This window comes from Lissotriton vulgaris, unplaced genomic scaffold, assembly GCF_964263255.1.
Source record: "Lissotriton vulgaris unplaced genomic scaffold, aLisVul1.2 SCAFFOLD_227, whole genome shotgun sequence".
NCBI lineage: Eukaryota > Metazoa > Chordata > Amphibia > Caudata > Salamandridae > Lissotriton > Lissotriton vulgaris.
This window is the reverse complement of record NW_028242055.1, coordinates 1,851,822-1,868,085: the sequence shown is the minus strand read 5'-3', so window position 1 is coordinate 1,868,085 and position 16,264 is coordinate 1,851,822. Positions and strand designations below refer to the sequence as shown.

General features: G+C 47.6%; 1 protein-coding gene across 1 annotated transcript in view; it reads right to left on the bottom strand.

The window, feature by feature from the left end:
- Positions 1-588: 588 nt before the first annotated feature.
- The window catches only part of CCDC30 (coiled-coil domain containing 30), a 31,285-nt gene continuing 15,609 nt past the window's right edge, over positions 589-16,264 (bottom strand). The window contains exon 2 of the mRNA XM_086948240.1: positions 589-4,508. Within this exon, the coding sequence (XP_086804366.1) occupies positions 893-4,339 (3,447 nt within the window). The 5' untranslated portion in view covers positions 4,340-4,508 and the 3' untranslated portion in view covers positions 589-892. The remainder of the gene's footprint in view (positions 4,509-16,264) is intronic.

Below are 16,264 nucleotides of genomic sequence, written 5' to 3'. Positions count from 1 at the left end.
GGCTGTTCGAGCAGTAGCGGCACCCCCCCCCCCCCCCCCAGCGCCTTGAGACCCTACGGGTATGTAGCGCGCTTTATAAGTGTCACTGATTGATTGATTGATTGGGACCGGTTTCGGGCTATCAGTCATCATCAGCCAGGCTAGCTTGAATCCAGTGGCAAAGTGAGATGAGAGGTTGCCTGGAGGAGATCAGTGCAGTGTTTGGAGATCAATGAGATGCCTAGACGCACGTGAATGAAAAGGAATTAAAATAACAATGCTAGAGGAGATCAGTGCAGTGTTTGGAGATCAATGAGATGCCTAGACGCACGTGAATGAAAAGGAATTAAAATAACAATGCTAGATTTACAATAGAATGATTTAAAGTATCAATAGCTGTGTTCCTCTTCACTGAAAAGCAATAGAAATAGAAGTGCTGTCAATGTTTCATGGAAACCTTTGGATGCAGTGGGGTGCACTTGCCCTGGGTGCAACCGTACTTTGAAACAAGTATCTGAAAAAGGCTCCTTCTGGGAGAATACTAATATTAAAGCAAAACCTAAGTACAAAAGGATAGAAACTATAGTATCACAAATCCATGCTTGTAAATTTCTTTAGTAAAGTTTAATAGAAGTGCTTTCCTGTTACTTTACATGTTTATGAATATAGTATAAAGTTCTTTCTCAAAGCAACACACCGTTTCTACATCATAAGGTATAAAATCGCTTCACAATTTACATCAAAGTACAATCGCCATCACCTGAGCTATAACGTGTTTGAACCACAATCGAGTGGTCTGAAGTAGGACATTTGTGGTCTACAGTCCTTAGGGGGAGGTTGGATGATGTTTAAGGCACTTAACAGTTTGCTGAAGAGCCGCAATTCCCTTGGTTCAAGATGCTGTCTTTGCCGATTACGACTCTGCTGTAGTCCTTGGGGTATTCACATTCAGGTAACCCATTTCTGAAGGCTGAAAAGGTGATAAATAAAGTGATGTCTGCAGGCCATTGACCGTGTCCTCATACTTTGCATCATGAATTGCTTTCAGACTTCCGTTACAATCAGGCAGCCCTGCTGCTGAGCCGCTTGCGTTTGGAAAGGACAAAGAAGTTCCAGCTAAAAGTAGGCCTTCCGAAGGGACGACACTCTTCATCTCCTCTAGGTTGAGTGTTTGGATGTTCTTTATCATACGCTCCAAGGCACCAACCTGAGCAGTTAGCCGAAGGACACTTTCCTGCAGTTGCCGGTTTTCGGCCTCCGTAAAGTGTAGTCGGCTCTCCAGGGACGCCATTTCCCACCTGTTGCTTTTCTCCATTTCTTCACAATCATTCATCTGCACTAAGAGGTCTCTTTTCTCATGAAGTAAGATTTCATTTTCTGTTGTAGCCTTTCGAATCCACGCCTGCTCCTTTTCGGCTTGACTTCGTATCAGTGCAAGTTCACTTACAAGCTGTTTAATGTGCAGGTGACATTGCTCTATTTCCTGCACATGCAACTCTTTTGCGCGACACAGTTTGGCTTTATGTCGAAGCTGTTTTTCATTATATTTTCGGATGTATTCATTGAGGTGCTTTTGACTTCGCTCATACTCCATGTGCAACTTTTCCTTTTCTTGCCGCACCACCGACAGCTGCTCTACAAGCTTCTGGTTGTTACTCTGGCAATCAAGGTGTTCGCTGAACGTGGTCTTGTGGTTATCATCAATTATGCGAAGCTTGGACTCCTGCTGGTGACCTCTGACCTGAAGCTCTGTGTTTGTTTGCGTCAGAGAGGTTACTCTGTCCCGAAGACTTTTTATTTGCTGCTGTAGCTCTTCCACAATCTGATCAGATAGTTTTCTGCTAAGTTGTTCTTCTTCTAGTTGCCTTTTAAGTTTATTTTCATTTTCTTGGTGCTCCCTCGATTCGTTCTCAAATCGATTTTCCCGTAAAATTCGAGCTTCAGTTAGGCATAGCTGATGTTGGGTCTCTTTCAGCAGCTGCTCAAGTTCCAAGATCCTCTTCTCTGCATCAGAAGCTTTGGATGTGGCCAGTGATAGCTTTTCTTGGAGGGTGGCCTGTGTTTTAGATGTTTGTTGCAGTTTAAGCTGGTCTACTTGGAGCTCTTTTACTTTCTGCTGGCTCCGTTCTAAGTCGGCCTCGAGGCTGGCACACAGTTTGGAAGAATCTGCCAGTTTTTGCTGGACGTGCTTTAGTTCTCCTTTCACCTTGGTGTTTTCTTGCTGGAGAATGTTGCTGTTCTTCTGTAAGCTCAGGTTCTTGTCCCGTTCATGCCGCATCTCTTTTTCTGCCGCAATGAACAAGTTCTGAGTCCGGTGGACATCTTGGCGCATCTGACGCACTTCCTCTTGCTGCTGCTGACGCAGAGAGTCCTCAGGTTGGTATGCTGACCCACCACTATCCCGAGCAACCTCGGAATTTGTAGATTTTATGATCTGGCTTTGTGCATTTGTTAACTGTTGCCGAAGTTGTGAAGTTTCTTCTTTTTTGCTCTGAAGTTCATGCCTCATATTATCAAGATCATGACAGAGCTGGACGTTTTCATTGTAAAACTTGTCTGTTTCTGCCATGCCTTCATAGAGCTGTCGCTGTAATGAGTCATATTTCTGCTTACTCTCCGAAACTGCCAGATTTAATTCTACTTTTTCTTTTTCCAGACCTTCAATTTTTTCTTCTAAGGCTGCTCTTTGAACTGTGAGGTCTTTAAATGGGCTCCCGTTAGGTGTTGAAATCCCATTCTTAAACTCATGAGAGATGTTTTGGTCCTTAGTCAAGTGTCTTGATCCGCTGGATTCTTCCGAGAGGTGTGCGATCTCTTTCTCGTCTCTCAAAGCCTTCTGTGCTGCTTCGAGGTCCAATTCCAGCTGCTGTCTCCACTCTCTTTCTGCAGCGAGGGTACTCTCAAGGATTTCAATGCTGTCTTCCTTGCTTCTGAACATCTGCTGGAAATCACTGGTCTTCTTCCGTTCAGCTGCTACTTCTTGATTTTGGGTGCTGGGTTTCTCTGTTCCTGTTTGTAGCTGTGATAACTGCGCCTCCAAATGCAAGATCTTTCTTTCAAGACCATCAACATCACATTCAAAGTTCTCCTTTTCTTCCTTTCTTTGGTTCTGTGTCTCCCCTAGAATGGACTCTAGTTCTTCGTTCCGTTCTACTAATTCATCGTACTCACGCTGAATTTTCTGTATCTTGTGCAGGAGCTCATTGTTCTTACATTCCCAGTCAACAATTTGAGCCTGACATTGTCTATGAATCGCTTCATCGCTGGGCCGTGTCTGTTCTGGAGTCACTCGAGTAACCACATTTTTTGTAGAACTTTCTGTCCGTGCATTCTGTAGCAGTCGGCTAGCGGACGGTGACACTAGTTCGTCAGCCTGTTGGGTTAACACTTCCCGCTTTTCCTTCTGACACTCATTAATACTCAAGTTTAGCTTTTCAATTAGCTCCATGTATTCTTTTCTTTCAGAGTCCAACGATCTGACCCGGTTGCGCAGTGCCAGAATTTCTTTGTCTAATCTGTTGTTATGCTCCTTGGCCTTCTGCAACTCTTGCGACTCCAATGTCTCCCGTTCTTGTTTCTTCATGTCCAGCTCATCCGTCAGTCGGCGGATTTCAGCATGAGCCATCTGGAGCCTCTGAGCGGCTTCGTCCAGATCTCTCTCTACAAACTCCCGCAGTTTCTTTTCCTTGACAAACTCTTCATTGTGCATGGCGGTTTCTGCGGTTGTGCTGTCTTTGTATGGGCCAAACAGCTTCTTCCACGGGCTCTGGATTAATGTCTCCTTGGTTTCATGGAGGGCGTGCTGCTGCTGCAGTTGTTCCTCCAATGTATGATGGATCATCTGCAGCTCATCCTTGAGCTGCGCTTCACGGTTGCTTCCAAAATGGAGGCCGAGCTTTTCTTCAGCCTGTTCAAGTTTCTCCAAAAGTGTGACTCTCTCGACCAATAAATAGGCAATCTGTTCGTTTGGGCTGCTGTGCGCGATTTCCTCAAGCCCTTCCTGGTCCAGCATCTCTTCCACCTCTTTTACCTGCGCATCATAATGAAGGCGCTGCTGCTGCAGTTCACTTCTGAGCTGTTCAATCTCCTTTTCAAAGTCCGAAGTTGGAAGGTCCCGCTCCTCAGTCAGCATACGGATGTGATCCACGTAACGCTGTACGTCATTCATTTCTTCTGCCTGCTGCTGTCGGAGCAAGTGCAAATCGTGGTTGATGGAAGATAATTTGCCTTCACTGCGCTGGTACAAATGCCAGAGGTGGCACAGACACTCTTCAGCACTCGTTGAAGGATCGAGCCCAGTTTCTTTTAGAGCTCTCAGTACATCCTCCCAAGCATTTTCAGGTTTAACTTGCTCCATCATAGCCGGGGACAAGAACACGTCAGATCCTTAATGCGTCAAACAGACAGGATGTTCTCCACGTGGCAGGATTAGAGTAGAGATGAGAGCGACACCTCCATCTGGCGACCGGTAGCCTGATCACCAATTCAGCAGCCAGCTCCTCCATGCCAACAGCAAGAACCAGGAAGCGCTTGATTTTAAAAGAAAAGAAAAACAAGGTCAGGTGTTATTTAGTATAACAGATTAACAAAAGATACACATACGATTCAGGTGCAAAAATGAAACACGCAAGACTTTTTAGACCCCCAGGATCCAGCCTGTCCAAGTGTATGGAGAAAGATGCCACAGAGATACTATGGAAATTCATGACATGATTTGACCACAAATGGATGAGACTTTACTCCCAGCATAGTTTGGGCTTTAGTATGAGTGTGACTAAAAGTGGTGAAGGTTGGACCGCCACAGGTCAATGGAGGTAAAGTGCTGTAGAATGCACTAAAAAGAAAGCAGTTATAAAATGGAAACTAGCTGTGAATTACATAAATTCAGGAATATAGCTAAACTAGAAATGAAACACCCCGGGCATTTGACACAGCTGAGGAAAACAGAAAGAGCTCGTGTGGATGAGATAGCGCTAAGAGGCCTGAGGAACTGCCCGCTCATGGATACCAGTAAAAAGGGCATGGCAAAAAATCATGTCCAGGGACTGTTAGCAGGCGTACTGGACAAGGACAATGGCTATCCGCTCCCTGGCCTGCAGGTAGGACAGTTGTAGGTATTGGGTGAGAAAGTTCAGACCTAGTAACTACTGGGGCCCGGCAGGAGCCCATGCTCAATGCAACACCATACTGGTGTACCTTTGTCCGCTGTAAGTCACGATCATAAAAGATTCTTGAAGGTCATACACTATGTACACAACCAACAAAGCCTTGTATGTGCAATGTCCTTGTACAAAGCTAGCAATAGCTTGACCAAAAGGCATTGCCTCTGCACTCTGTGTAGAATCTAACCTCCTGCAATGTATGCAGCGTAAATAGGTGTGCCTGATATAAATGTGCCCATTGGTCACATACGTAGAGTGCACGGGGTATGGTGAAGACCATACCTTGAGTGTACCATGGCCCTTCATGTAAAAGACACACGCTCATGCACATTACAAGGCCACAGCTCACCCTCTCTTTGCTCTCTGCTCATAACCAGTGCTTGCTTGAGAGATAATTGCAGATCTACCCACATGTTGAGTACATTTACGTGTTGGATCACAAAGTTCAATCAGCAATGTTTTTCATGGATATAGCTATATCTCTCTTTAATTTTTTTTTTTTTTTTCGGAGAGCAATGTGTGGTTGCCAGTGTGCACCAGACCACCGCTGTTGCATGGCTCAAACTTGCCCACCTGTGCGTGTACTTAATAACTCCTTCTCCTCCGTGTACAAAGGACGAGCTGGGCACTTTATTATATATATCTATATCCTACTGGAGGTCGCCAGGACGGTAATTATAGTTAGCGTGGAGCTTCCATAGGAAGAGTGTTTTTTACATTTCCAATAACATTGGCATCCTTTGACGAATCCCTGCGCAGTTTTTAAAACTAGTATGATGCGCACTTCAGCTGCGGACTTGACAGTTTCGTGGTGATCCATTAAGCGGGGGACAAGAAAAAGGGGGAGTCCCAAAATGCACTTTCCTCATGTTAATTCTCATAGAGATGTTAGACATGATTACATCCCGAACTGCTGAACGAAATTACAACAAATTTAGTAGAAAGGCAGCTGTTGGACCAGAAATCGACCGTTTTTTAAATTGGTGTAAATCTGCTCAGCAGTTTTTGAAATATTAAGGCAAATCCAAATTTATAAATATATGGTCGCGAAGGCTCCATGAACATCGCAATCTTGTACTGAGTTCTCATTAGCTGGCAACACTACAAACTACAAAGTGTTGGCAGCCATCTTGGGACTCGGATTGAGCGGAGTCCCAGAAAAAAAAGGAATACCCTGACCTCCTAGACTCTTGCCCCCGCAGGGACAAAAAATTATGTTAAAAAAAAATATACCTACAGGATCCGCAGCTACAGCCGGAAAAAAAAAGCGGCCTCCCGGGCTTCTTTAGTAATCAGCCCTGGGATGTGCCAGGCATGTTCAAGATAAAGGAGGGGCAATCAGGACCTCCGTCCTGGGGTTTATAAATGTTCCGGAACCACCACCTACCCCAAGCTTGAGTAAATTTAAAGGGGGGTACTGTCGGACTCCTGCTGTCCCCAGGAACCACCACCTCTCCAGGGCTTTTGAATTTTTATTGGGGGCCCAGAGATCCCACAGTGCCCCGGGGGCCACCACCTCCATGGGGCCAAGTTCAACAAAAAAAGAAGGGGGCAGCGCAGCCTGTCTCCTGGAGCCATATATGGCCCTGGGTACCGGCACCCCCTAAGGCTGGCTCCTGCTATGTTCTGGGGAGGTCAACCCCCAGGAAATAGCTGTTTGCTGTGGCTTGGCGGGAGCTTTATTGCTTCCGCCAAGCAGTCATGGCCGGAATTGCTCGCGGGTCGGGGAACAGGGGTAACACGGGTTCATTTAATAATAAGATTTCTTTTTTTAATTACACTGCTCCTGCCCCCAGCAGGAACAGAAAGCAGGCAGGCAGCCAGGCTCCCTCCCCTAATCTAATCCCAATGCTGCAAGCACAATTCTAAATTGTGATTTGTTGGGCTGCTGCCCAGCCAGGGGCTTATCCGGAGGCCATGTTCTCCATGCAGCCTGCATTGCAGCCTGCATGGAGAAGGGCAGAGTGTGCATGACAGGTTTGGGCAGCCCCGGAGGGCTGACCAAACAGTCTTTAAACACTCAGGACTAGGCACACCATACCTCCCCTGCCGTGCTCAAAGAGCAACCCCGCCATCGACCCACTCACAACCAAACATAATATGAATAACTGAAGGTTATTATCATTTTATGTTTCTGCTTCTCGCACTGCGAGAAAGCAGTGGGGCGACTCCTCCGCTCAGCTACCTTAGCCCATCTATAAATGGCCAGGCCCTCCTCCCCTAGTTGTGATTTTTTTTTTTTAAGTTCAGATCTCAGGAGGTCGGGTCCCCGGGGCTGAAATCGGAAACCCAAACCCTTTTCTCCACCACACTGCAAACAACTACAAGTTAAGAAAGCATAGAAATTAACGTAAAAAATTAAAGGTTGCAGGGATGTTATAGTTAGGAAACAGAATATGAAAAACCTTAGAAATTCATTTAAAAAAAGGGAGGTCATCAGACGCACCTCCCGCTTTTTCCCCCACTCTGCAAACACGCCTACTGGGGCAATACTGGTTAAGGAATAAAGTCCCTTGGCTGCTGATGGTCCTTGGGGGGCAGAACCCCACACTGTTACCTCTAGTAAGTCCCACACAGCGGGAATGCAGAGAGCTCGAAAGACACTGTACCACATGCCACTGTATGGCACACCACTCCACTGTTTCGTACGACATGCCACTCCACTGTACAAAACCCCACTCCACTCTAAGACCGTCCACCCCACTGTTTTACACTCCACTCTATGACCCGCCACTAAACTGTACAACACACAAACCAGTCCAGCACACACCACTGAACTCCACTTTACGGCATCCCACTTCACTCTACACCACTACAATCTATGCCCTTCCACTCTAAGAAACTGTACTGCACACCACTCTATCATGCACCACTCCATTCTACTGTAAGACATGCTACCTCACTCTACGCCATTCCGCAACACTTTATTCCACTGTATGCCCCTCCCCGGTACGCTACTTTACTCCACTGTATGATACTTTACTGTACGACACACAACCCCATGCTACTACACTCTACGCTCCTCCACTCTACAAACATCTACTGCAATCTATATCACTCTACGACACACTACAACAGTCTATGCATCTCCCTCTACACCACTCCATGCCACTTTACTTCACTCTAGTCTATGACATACTACTGCACTATACCCCACTGTACTACAGTTGTCCACTCTACACCATGGTTTGATACTCCACTGTACGACAGTGTATGCTAGTACACTCTAACACAATACAACACGACACCCCACTCTACAACACTCTAGGTCTCTCCCCTGTACACCAATCTAAAATACACCACTCTACAGTGGAATACCCCACTTCAATTCAATTCAATTCAATTCAATTCAATTCAATTAATTTATATAGCGCGCTACATACCCAGAGGGTCTCAAGGCGCTTGGAGAAGGGTGGGGAATTACTTGTCGAATATCCACGTTTTAAGTTGCTTTCTGAATGCTAGGTGGTTCTGAGTGAGGCGAAGGTGGATGGGAAGTGAGTTCCAGGTTTTAGCCGCCAGGTAGGAGAAGGATCTTCCTCCCATGGTGGTTTTGTTGATGCGAGGTACAGCAGTAAGGGCTTGGTTGGAGGAGGGTAGCTGGCGGGGGGAGGGGGGGGGGTGTAGAAGGAAAGTCGTGTGTTGAGGCATTCGGGTCCAAGTTCGTAAAGTGCTTTGTGTGCGTGGGTTAGGAGGCGGAATGTTATCCTCTTATTGACGGGGAGCCAGTGGAGGTTTTTCAGGTGATCAGAAATGTGGTAGTTACGCAGGATGTCTAGTATGAGTCTGGCTGATGCGTTCGAGTTTTTTCTGAAGTTTTGCGGTGGTATAGGGTGTTTCCGTAGTCCAGGCGGCTTGTAACCAGTGCGTGGGTGACCGTTTTTCTAGTTTCGGTGGGGATCCAGCGAAAAGTTTTTTTGAGCATGCGAAGAATGTTGAAGCACGATGATGAAACAGCGTTGACTTGTCTGGTCATCGAGAGTGAGGAGTCCAGGATGACGCCCAGGTTCCATGCGTGGTCTGTCGGGATGGGTGCTTTTCCAAGGGACTCTGGACACCAAGAGTCGTCCCAGGCAGAGGGGGAGGTACCTAAGATAAGGACTTCTGTTTTGTCGGAATTCAGTTTCAGACGGCTGTGCTTTATCCAATCGGCTACTTCTTTCATTCCTTCATGTAGGTTGGTTTTGGCGGTGTTAGGGTCTTTGGTGAGTGAGAGGATCAGTTGAGTGTCATCAGCGTAGGAGATGATGTTGAGGTTGTGTTGGCGTGCGATGGCCGCGAGGGGGCTCATGTATACGTTGAAGAGGGTGGGACTGAGTGAAGATCTTGTGGCACGCCGCAGATGACTTCAGTGGCCTCTGACTTGAATGGTGGGAGGCAGACTCTCTGAGCTCTTCCGGCAAGGAACGAGGTGATCCATTCCAGTGCTTTTCCTTGGATTCCGATGTTTCTGAGGCTTTGTAACAAGGTGCTATGACAGACTGTGTCAAAGGCTGCGGAGAGGTCGAGGAGGATGAGGGCGACTGTGTCTCCATTTGTCCAGTAGAGTTCGAATGTCGTCTGTTGCTGCGATGAGTGCGGTCTCAGTGCTGTGTTTGGCTCGGAAGCCGGACTGTGAGGAGTCGAGGGATTTGTTGGTTTCGAGGAAGGCGGCGAGCTGGTTGTTGACAGCTTTCTCGATGACTTTGGCCGGGAATGGAAGGAGCGAGATGGGGCGGTAGTTTTTGAGTTCGGTGGGGTCCGCTGTGGGTTTTTTCAGAAGGGCGCTGAGTTCGGCATGTTTCCAGCTTTCCAGGAAGGTGGCGGAGTTGAGGGAGCAGTGGATGACGTCTCGGAGGTGTGGTGCTATGATGGAATCTGCTTTGTTGAAGATGTGGTGAGGGCATGGGTCTGTGGGGGATCTTGAGTGGATGGAGTTCATCAGGCGGACGGTGTCCTCAGTGGAGATCGGGTTCCAGTCATTAAGGATGTTCAAGGGGGGTGAAGGTACGGCAGAAGGTTGGGTGGGTTGGTCTCCGGGTTGGTTGTCGAAGCTGTTGTGGATGTCTGTGATTTTGTCGTGGAAGAACGAAGCTAGGGAGTCGCAAAGGGCTTGAGAGGGAGTGATGTCGTTGGAGTTGGCAGCGGGGTTGGTAAACTCTTTGACGATGTTGAATAATTCCTTGCTGTTGTGGGCGTTGTTGTCAAGTCGGTCTTTGAAAGCGGCTTTCTTGGCAGTCCGGATCAGTTGGTGGTGTATGCGAGTGGCGTTTTTGAAGGCGTCCCTGGTGCTGGTGTTTGGGTCTTTTTTCCATGCCTTCTCGAGGGAGCGACAGAGTTTCTTGGATTTCTTAAGATCATCGTTGAACCAGGGGGCGTTTTCTACAAAACACCACTCATTTCTACGATGCTCCTCTCCATGACACTCCACTCTACATCACTCCTCTCTATAACACTCCATTGTATGCACAACACTACACCACTCAACTGTATGCCACTTCACTGTACTCCTTTTAACAACACAATACTCCACCCCAGTCCACTCTGTAACACGCCACTCCACTGTACAACACACCACCCTTTGACACTCAATTTTTCTGTGTGAAATGCCTACACTCTATGCCCCTCCACACCAATCTACTCCACTCTATGACACTGTACAACAAGCCACTCCATTCTACGCCCCATACTCTATGCAACTCTACTTTATGACAAGCCAAATGACACCCCACTTTGTGACACACCACTCCACACCTCTCCACTGTAGGACATGCCATTCCACTCTACAACACACCCCTACACTGTACGCCACTACACTCTTTGCCTCTCTACTCTAGTACACTGCACAGCATGCCACTCTTTCACAAGTCACTCTACTCTGTTCCACTTTACACCCCTCTATTCTACACCACTCTATGACATTGTACTCCACAGTATGACACTCTATGCAACTCCCTCCATGCCATTTTACTCCACTGTAGTCTGACACACTAATCAGCTCTCCTCCACTCTATGCCACTCCACTCTAACACACTGTAGAACACAACACTCTGTGACATGCCTCTGCACTACACAAGATGCCACTCCACTATATGCCAATCTACCCCACTGTACAACATGCCACTCTACTCTACTTTACAACAGTCCACGCGAATGCACTCTACTCCACTTTATGACCCTACATTCTACTCCACTAAACACTATACAACACGCTACTCCACTCCACTCCACTCTATGACACACCACTCCTATGACACTCCGCAACACTCCATTCAACTATATGGCACTTCATTCTACTCTACATCGCTCTACGCAATGACAATGTACTACATTTTATGCAGGTCTACAATACAGTACCTTACTACACTTTATGCCCCTCTATTCTACTACACTATATGACACCCCACTCTACTTCTCTTTACGACACGTCAGTGCACTATGAGACATGGCACTTCACAACATCCATCTACTCTACGACACTCTCCTTGACAACACTCCTCTCTATGATACTCCATGCCTAGACGCATTGAACCTGCATCAGATTGTCCCCAATCCGACACACACCGCTGGACACATCCTAGATGACATTTTTGCTAATACTGAACTAATTACCTTTCAAACTATAACTCCAGTCAAATGGTCAGACCACCACTTGCTTGCTTTCCAACATAAAACAACACTAAGCGACTCACCTAAAACTACCTTACATCCATCCGCCTATCGACCGTGGAACAAACTCAATTTGGAACACTTGGAAACACAACTAACATTCAGTATAAATCTGGAAACCATAAATTCTGTTCAGAATCTATATAAAGTCAAAGTCAAAGTCAAAAGATTTATATAGCGCGCTACATACCTGGAGGGTCTCAAGGCGCTTGAAGGAGGGTGGGGAGTTATTTGTCGAATATCCAAGTTTTAAGTTGCTTTCTGAATGCTAGATGGTTCTGAGTGAGACGAAGGTGAGTGGGGAGGGAGTTCCAGGTTTTAGCTGCGAGGTAGGAAAAGGATCTACCTCCCATGGTGGTTTTATTGATGCGAGGTACGGTAGCAAGGGATTGGTTGGAGGATCGTAGCTGACGGGAGGGGGTGTAGAAGGAAACACGTGTGTTGAGGCATTCGGGTCCAATTTCATAAAGTTCTTTGTGTGCGTGGGTTAGGAGTCGGAAAGTGATCCTCTTATTGACAGGGTGCCAGTGGAGGTTTTTCAGGTGACAAGAGATGTGGTCTTTACGCGGGATGTCTAGAATGAGTCTGGCTGATGCGTTCTGGATGCGTTGGAGTTTATTCTGGAGTTTTGCGGTGATACCGGCGTATAGGGTGTTTCCGTAGTCCAGGCGGCTTGTAACCAGTGCGTGGGGGACCGTTTTTCTAGTTTCGGTGGGTCTGGTCATCGAGAGTGAGGAGTCCAGGATGACGCCCAGGTTTCGTGCGTGGTCTGTCGGGATGGGTGCTTTTCCAAGGGACTCTGGACACCAAGAGTCGTCCCAGGCAGAGGGGGAGGTACCTAAGATAAGGACTTCTGTTTTGTCGGAATTCAGTTTCAGACGGCTGTGCTTCATTCACTCGGCTACTTCTTTCATTCCTTCATGTAGGTTAGTTTTGGCGGTGTTAGGGTCTTTGGTGAGTGATAGGATCAGTTGAGTGTCATCCGCGTAGGAGATGATGTTGAGGTTGTGTTGGCGTGCGATGGCCGCGAGGGGGCTCATGTATACGTTGAAGAGGGTGGGACTGAGTGAAGATCCTTGGGGTACGCCGCAGATGACTTCAGTGGCCTCTGAGTTGAATGGTGGGAGGCGGACTCTCTGTGTTCTTCCGGTGAGGAACGAGGTGATCCATTCCAGTGCTTTTCCTTGTATTCCGATGTTTCTGAGGCTATGTAGAAGGGTGCTATGGCAGACTGTGTCGAAGGCTGCGGAGAGGTCGAGGAGGATGAGGGCGACTGTGTCTCCATTGTCTAGGAGAGTTCGAATGTCGTCTGTTGCTGCGATGAGGGCGGTCTCCGTGCTGTGTTTGGCTCGGAAGCCGGACTGTGAGGAGTCGAGGGATTTGTTGGTTTCTAGGAAGGCGGCGAGCTGCTTGTTGACAGCTTTCTCGATGACTTTGGCTGGGAATGGAAGGAGCGAGATGGGGCGGTAGTTTTTGAGTTCGGTGGGGTCCGCTGTGGGTTTTTTCAGAAGGGCGCTAAGTTCTGCGTGTTTCCAGCTTTCCGGGAAGGTGGCGGAGTTGAGGGAGCAGTTGATGATATCTCGGAGGTATGGTGCTATGATGGAGTCTGCTTTGTTGAAGATGTGGTGAGGGCATGGGTCTGTTGGGGATCCTGAATGGATGGAGTTCATCAGGCGGATGGTGTCCTCAGTGGAGATTGGGTTCCAGTCATTAATGATATTCAAGGGGGGGTGAAGGTTCTGCAGAAGGTTGGGTGGGTTGGTCTCCGGGTCGGTTATCGAAGCTGTTGTGGACGTCTGCGATTTTGTCGTGGAAGAACGAAGCTAGGGAGTCGCAGAGGGCTTGAGAAGGGGTGATGTCATTGGAGTTGGCTGAGGGGTTGGTAAATTCTTTGACGATGTTGAATAATTCCTTGCTGTTGTGGGCGTTGTTGTCTAGTCGGTCTTTGAATGCAGCTTTCTTGGCAGATCGGATTAGTTGGTGGTGTATGCGGGTGGCGTTCTTGAAGGCGTCCCTGGTGCTGGTGTTTGGGTCTTTCCTCCAGGCCTTTTCGAGGGAGCGACAGAGTTTCTTGGATTTCTTAAGATCATCGTTGAACCAGGATGCGTTTTTGCTGTCTATTTTGATTTGACGTTTTTTCAGCGGTGCTAGGATGTCGGCGCTGTTGGATAGCCATTGGGAGAGGTTAATGGCTGCTTGGTCGGGGTTTGAGGAGTGGGCAGGGGGGTTTTGAAGAAGCGATGAGGAGATCTGGTCGATGGTGATTTTTTTCCAGTTTCTTTGCATAGTAGGTTGAAGATGGTTGTAAGTTGTGGTCTTTTTGTAGATAAAGTGCACGCAGCTGTGGTCCGTCCAATGGAGAGTAGTGGTGTGACTGAAGGAGACATGTTTGCTGGAGGTGAAGATAGGGTCGAGTGTGTGCCCAGCGATGTGGGTGGGCGTAGTGACAAGTTGTTTGAGTCCGAGGTTGGCGAGATTGTCCAGAAGGGAGGTGGCGTTGCTGTCATTGCTCTTTTCTAGGTGAAAGTTGAGGTCTCCCAGCAGAATGTATTCCTCGGAGGGGAGGGCGTGTGGGGTGATAAAGTCAGTGATAACGTCGCTGAATTGTGCACGGGGTCCTGGAGGTCGGTAGAGGAGTGTGCCTCTGAGTGTGGTTTTGGGGTCGGTGTGGATCTGGAAGTGAAGGTGTTCGGCGCTGGTAAGGTTGACGTCTGAGCTTGTAGAGATACGGATGGAGTTCTTATGGACGATAGCGATGCCTCCTCCTGTTTGGTCAGTGCGGTCCTTACGGATGATCTTGTATCCTTCCGGGATGGCAATGGTGATGTCTGGAGCTGATGAGGTGTTCATCCATGTTTCTGTTAGGAAGGCGACGTCGGGAGAAATGGTGTTTAGTAGGTTCCAGAGGTCGATGGCGTGTTTGTGGACTGAGCGGGTGTTGAGCAGGATGCATTTTAGGTGGTTGGAGTCAGATCTCGGATGTGAGATCGTGGATGAGGAGTTTTTCTTGGTGCCGTCGAACTTGCAGGAGTGGCAAGTGAAGGGTCCATGGGTGTGTCCAGGAGCGGCTTGGGCGCAATTGGAGAGTCGGCCGGGGTTAAGGGCTAGGAGGGTGGAGGCGTCGTAAGTAATGCGGGAGGGCTGGGCATTGCGTGGACCAGGGGGTCTGGCGCGGTCCAGGCGCGGACGGGCGTAGACGGGCTAACCTTTGGCGCACCTTCGGCGCGACCGCTGCGCGTAACCGCTGCGCGCAAATGCATCTGCCATATGTGGATGGTAGAAGGGGAGGGGCGAGGGTGGGTCAGCTGGGAAGGCGGGAGCGAGGCGGAGACTCGTGCAGGGCAACCACAATAATAACAACAACAACAAAATGGCCGGCGGGACGGAGCAAGCAGGCAAAGTAATGCAAAGTGTGCAAAAAGGACACGAAATATAAAGTCAGTCAAGGCAACACAGCGATGGCACAATAATCTCAGCAGCTACCTAGCAGGCGGGCATTAATTATAAAATACACGATATTGCTATGTGAGTAGCCTAGATGAGTGAGATCGATTTTTCAATAAAGCGGTCGTCGTGCAGTGAGAGAAGCTTAAATCAATATCAGCGATGTGTGCAGTACGAGCGGTCCTGCAATGTGGGATAAGTTAATTGCTAGCAGCGGAGTTAACAAACAGAGCGCTCCTTACAATGCGAGCTGGTTAAGAAAAACAATTAAGTAAAAGAGTAGCAGCGCGAGTGGCTACAGGAAGCTTTTGACATCCTGATACCACTCAAAACCACACAACAGAACAAAAGAAAAAAGCGCCTTGGAGAAACATAGAAATAAAAGACATAAAACAACAAATTAGAAAGCTGCAACGTACCTGGCTCAAAACAAACGCCAAAGAAGACAAACTTCAACTACAAAAAATTAACAGATTATATAAATCAGCTATCAAAAAAGCTAAGAAAAGGTACTATTCAGACAGAATTCAAAACGCTAATTGTGCAAATAAAGAATTCTATAAAATACTCAATGAATTTCGAAAACCAAATTGCCTAGATCAGTGGATGACTTGGAGCCATCTCAAATTGAATGCTTCAAAAACTAAAATACTCACGTGTGGCGATTGGAAAGTTTACAACCCGCTTGCCGCATGGCCTGATTAACTGGGATCACTGCCTAAAGTATCGAAGGAAGTAAGAAACCTCGGAATGACCATGGACTCCAAGCTGTCTATGAATGTCCAAGTGGATAAACTAGCAAGATCAAGCTTTGCTACTATAAAAACGCTGCAATGAATTTTCCCTCATTTGGGATTTCCACACAAGGTCCAAGCTACCATCTCCTTTGTTCTATCCAAACTCGATTACGCCAATAGCCTCTACCACGGATCACCTTTAACGAACATGAAGACTACAACGGATTCAGAACTCGGCTGCCAGACTACGCTTGCATATCAAACCCCAAGACCACATCTCCCCTGCCTTGAAAG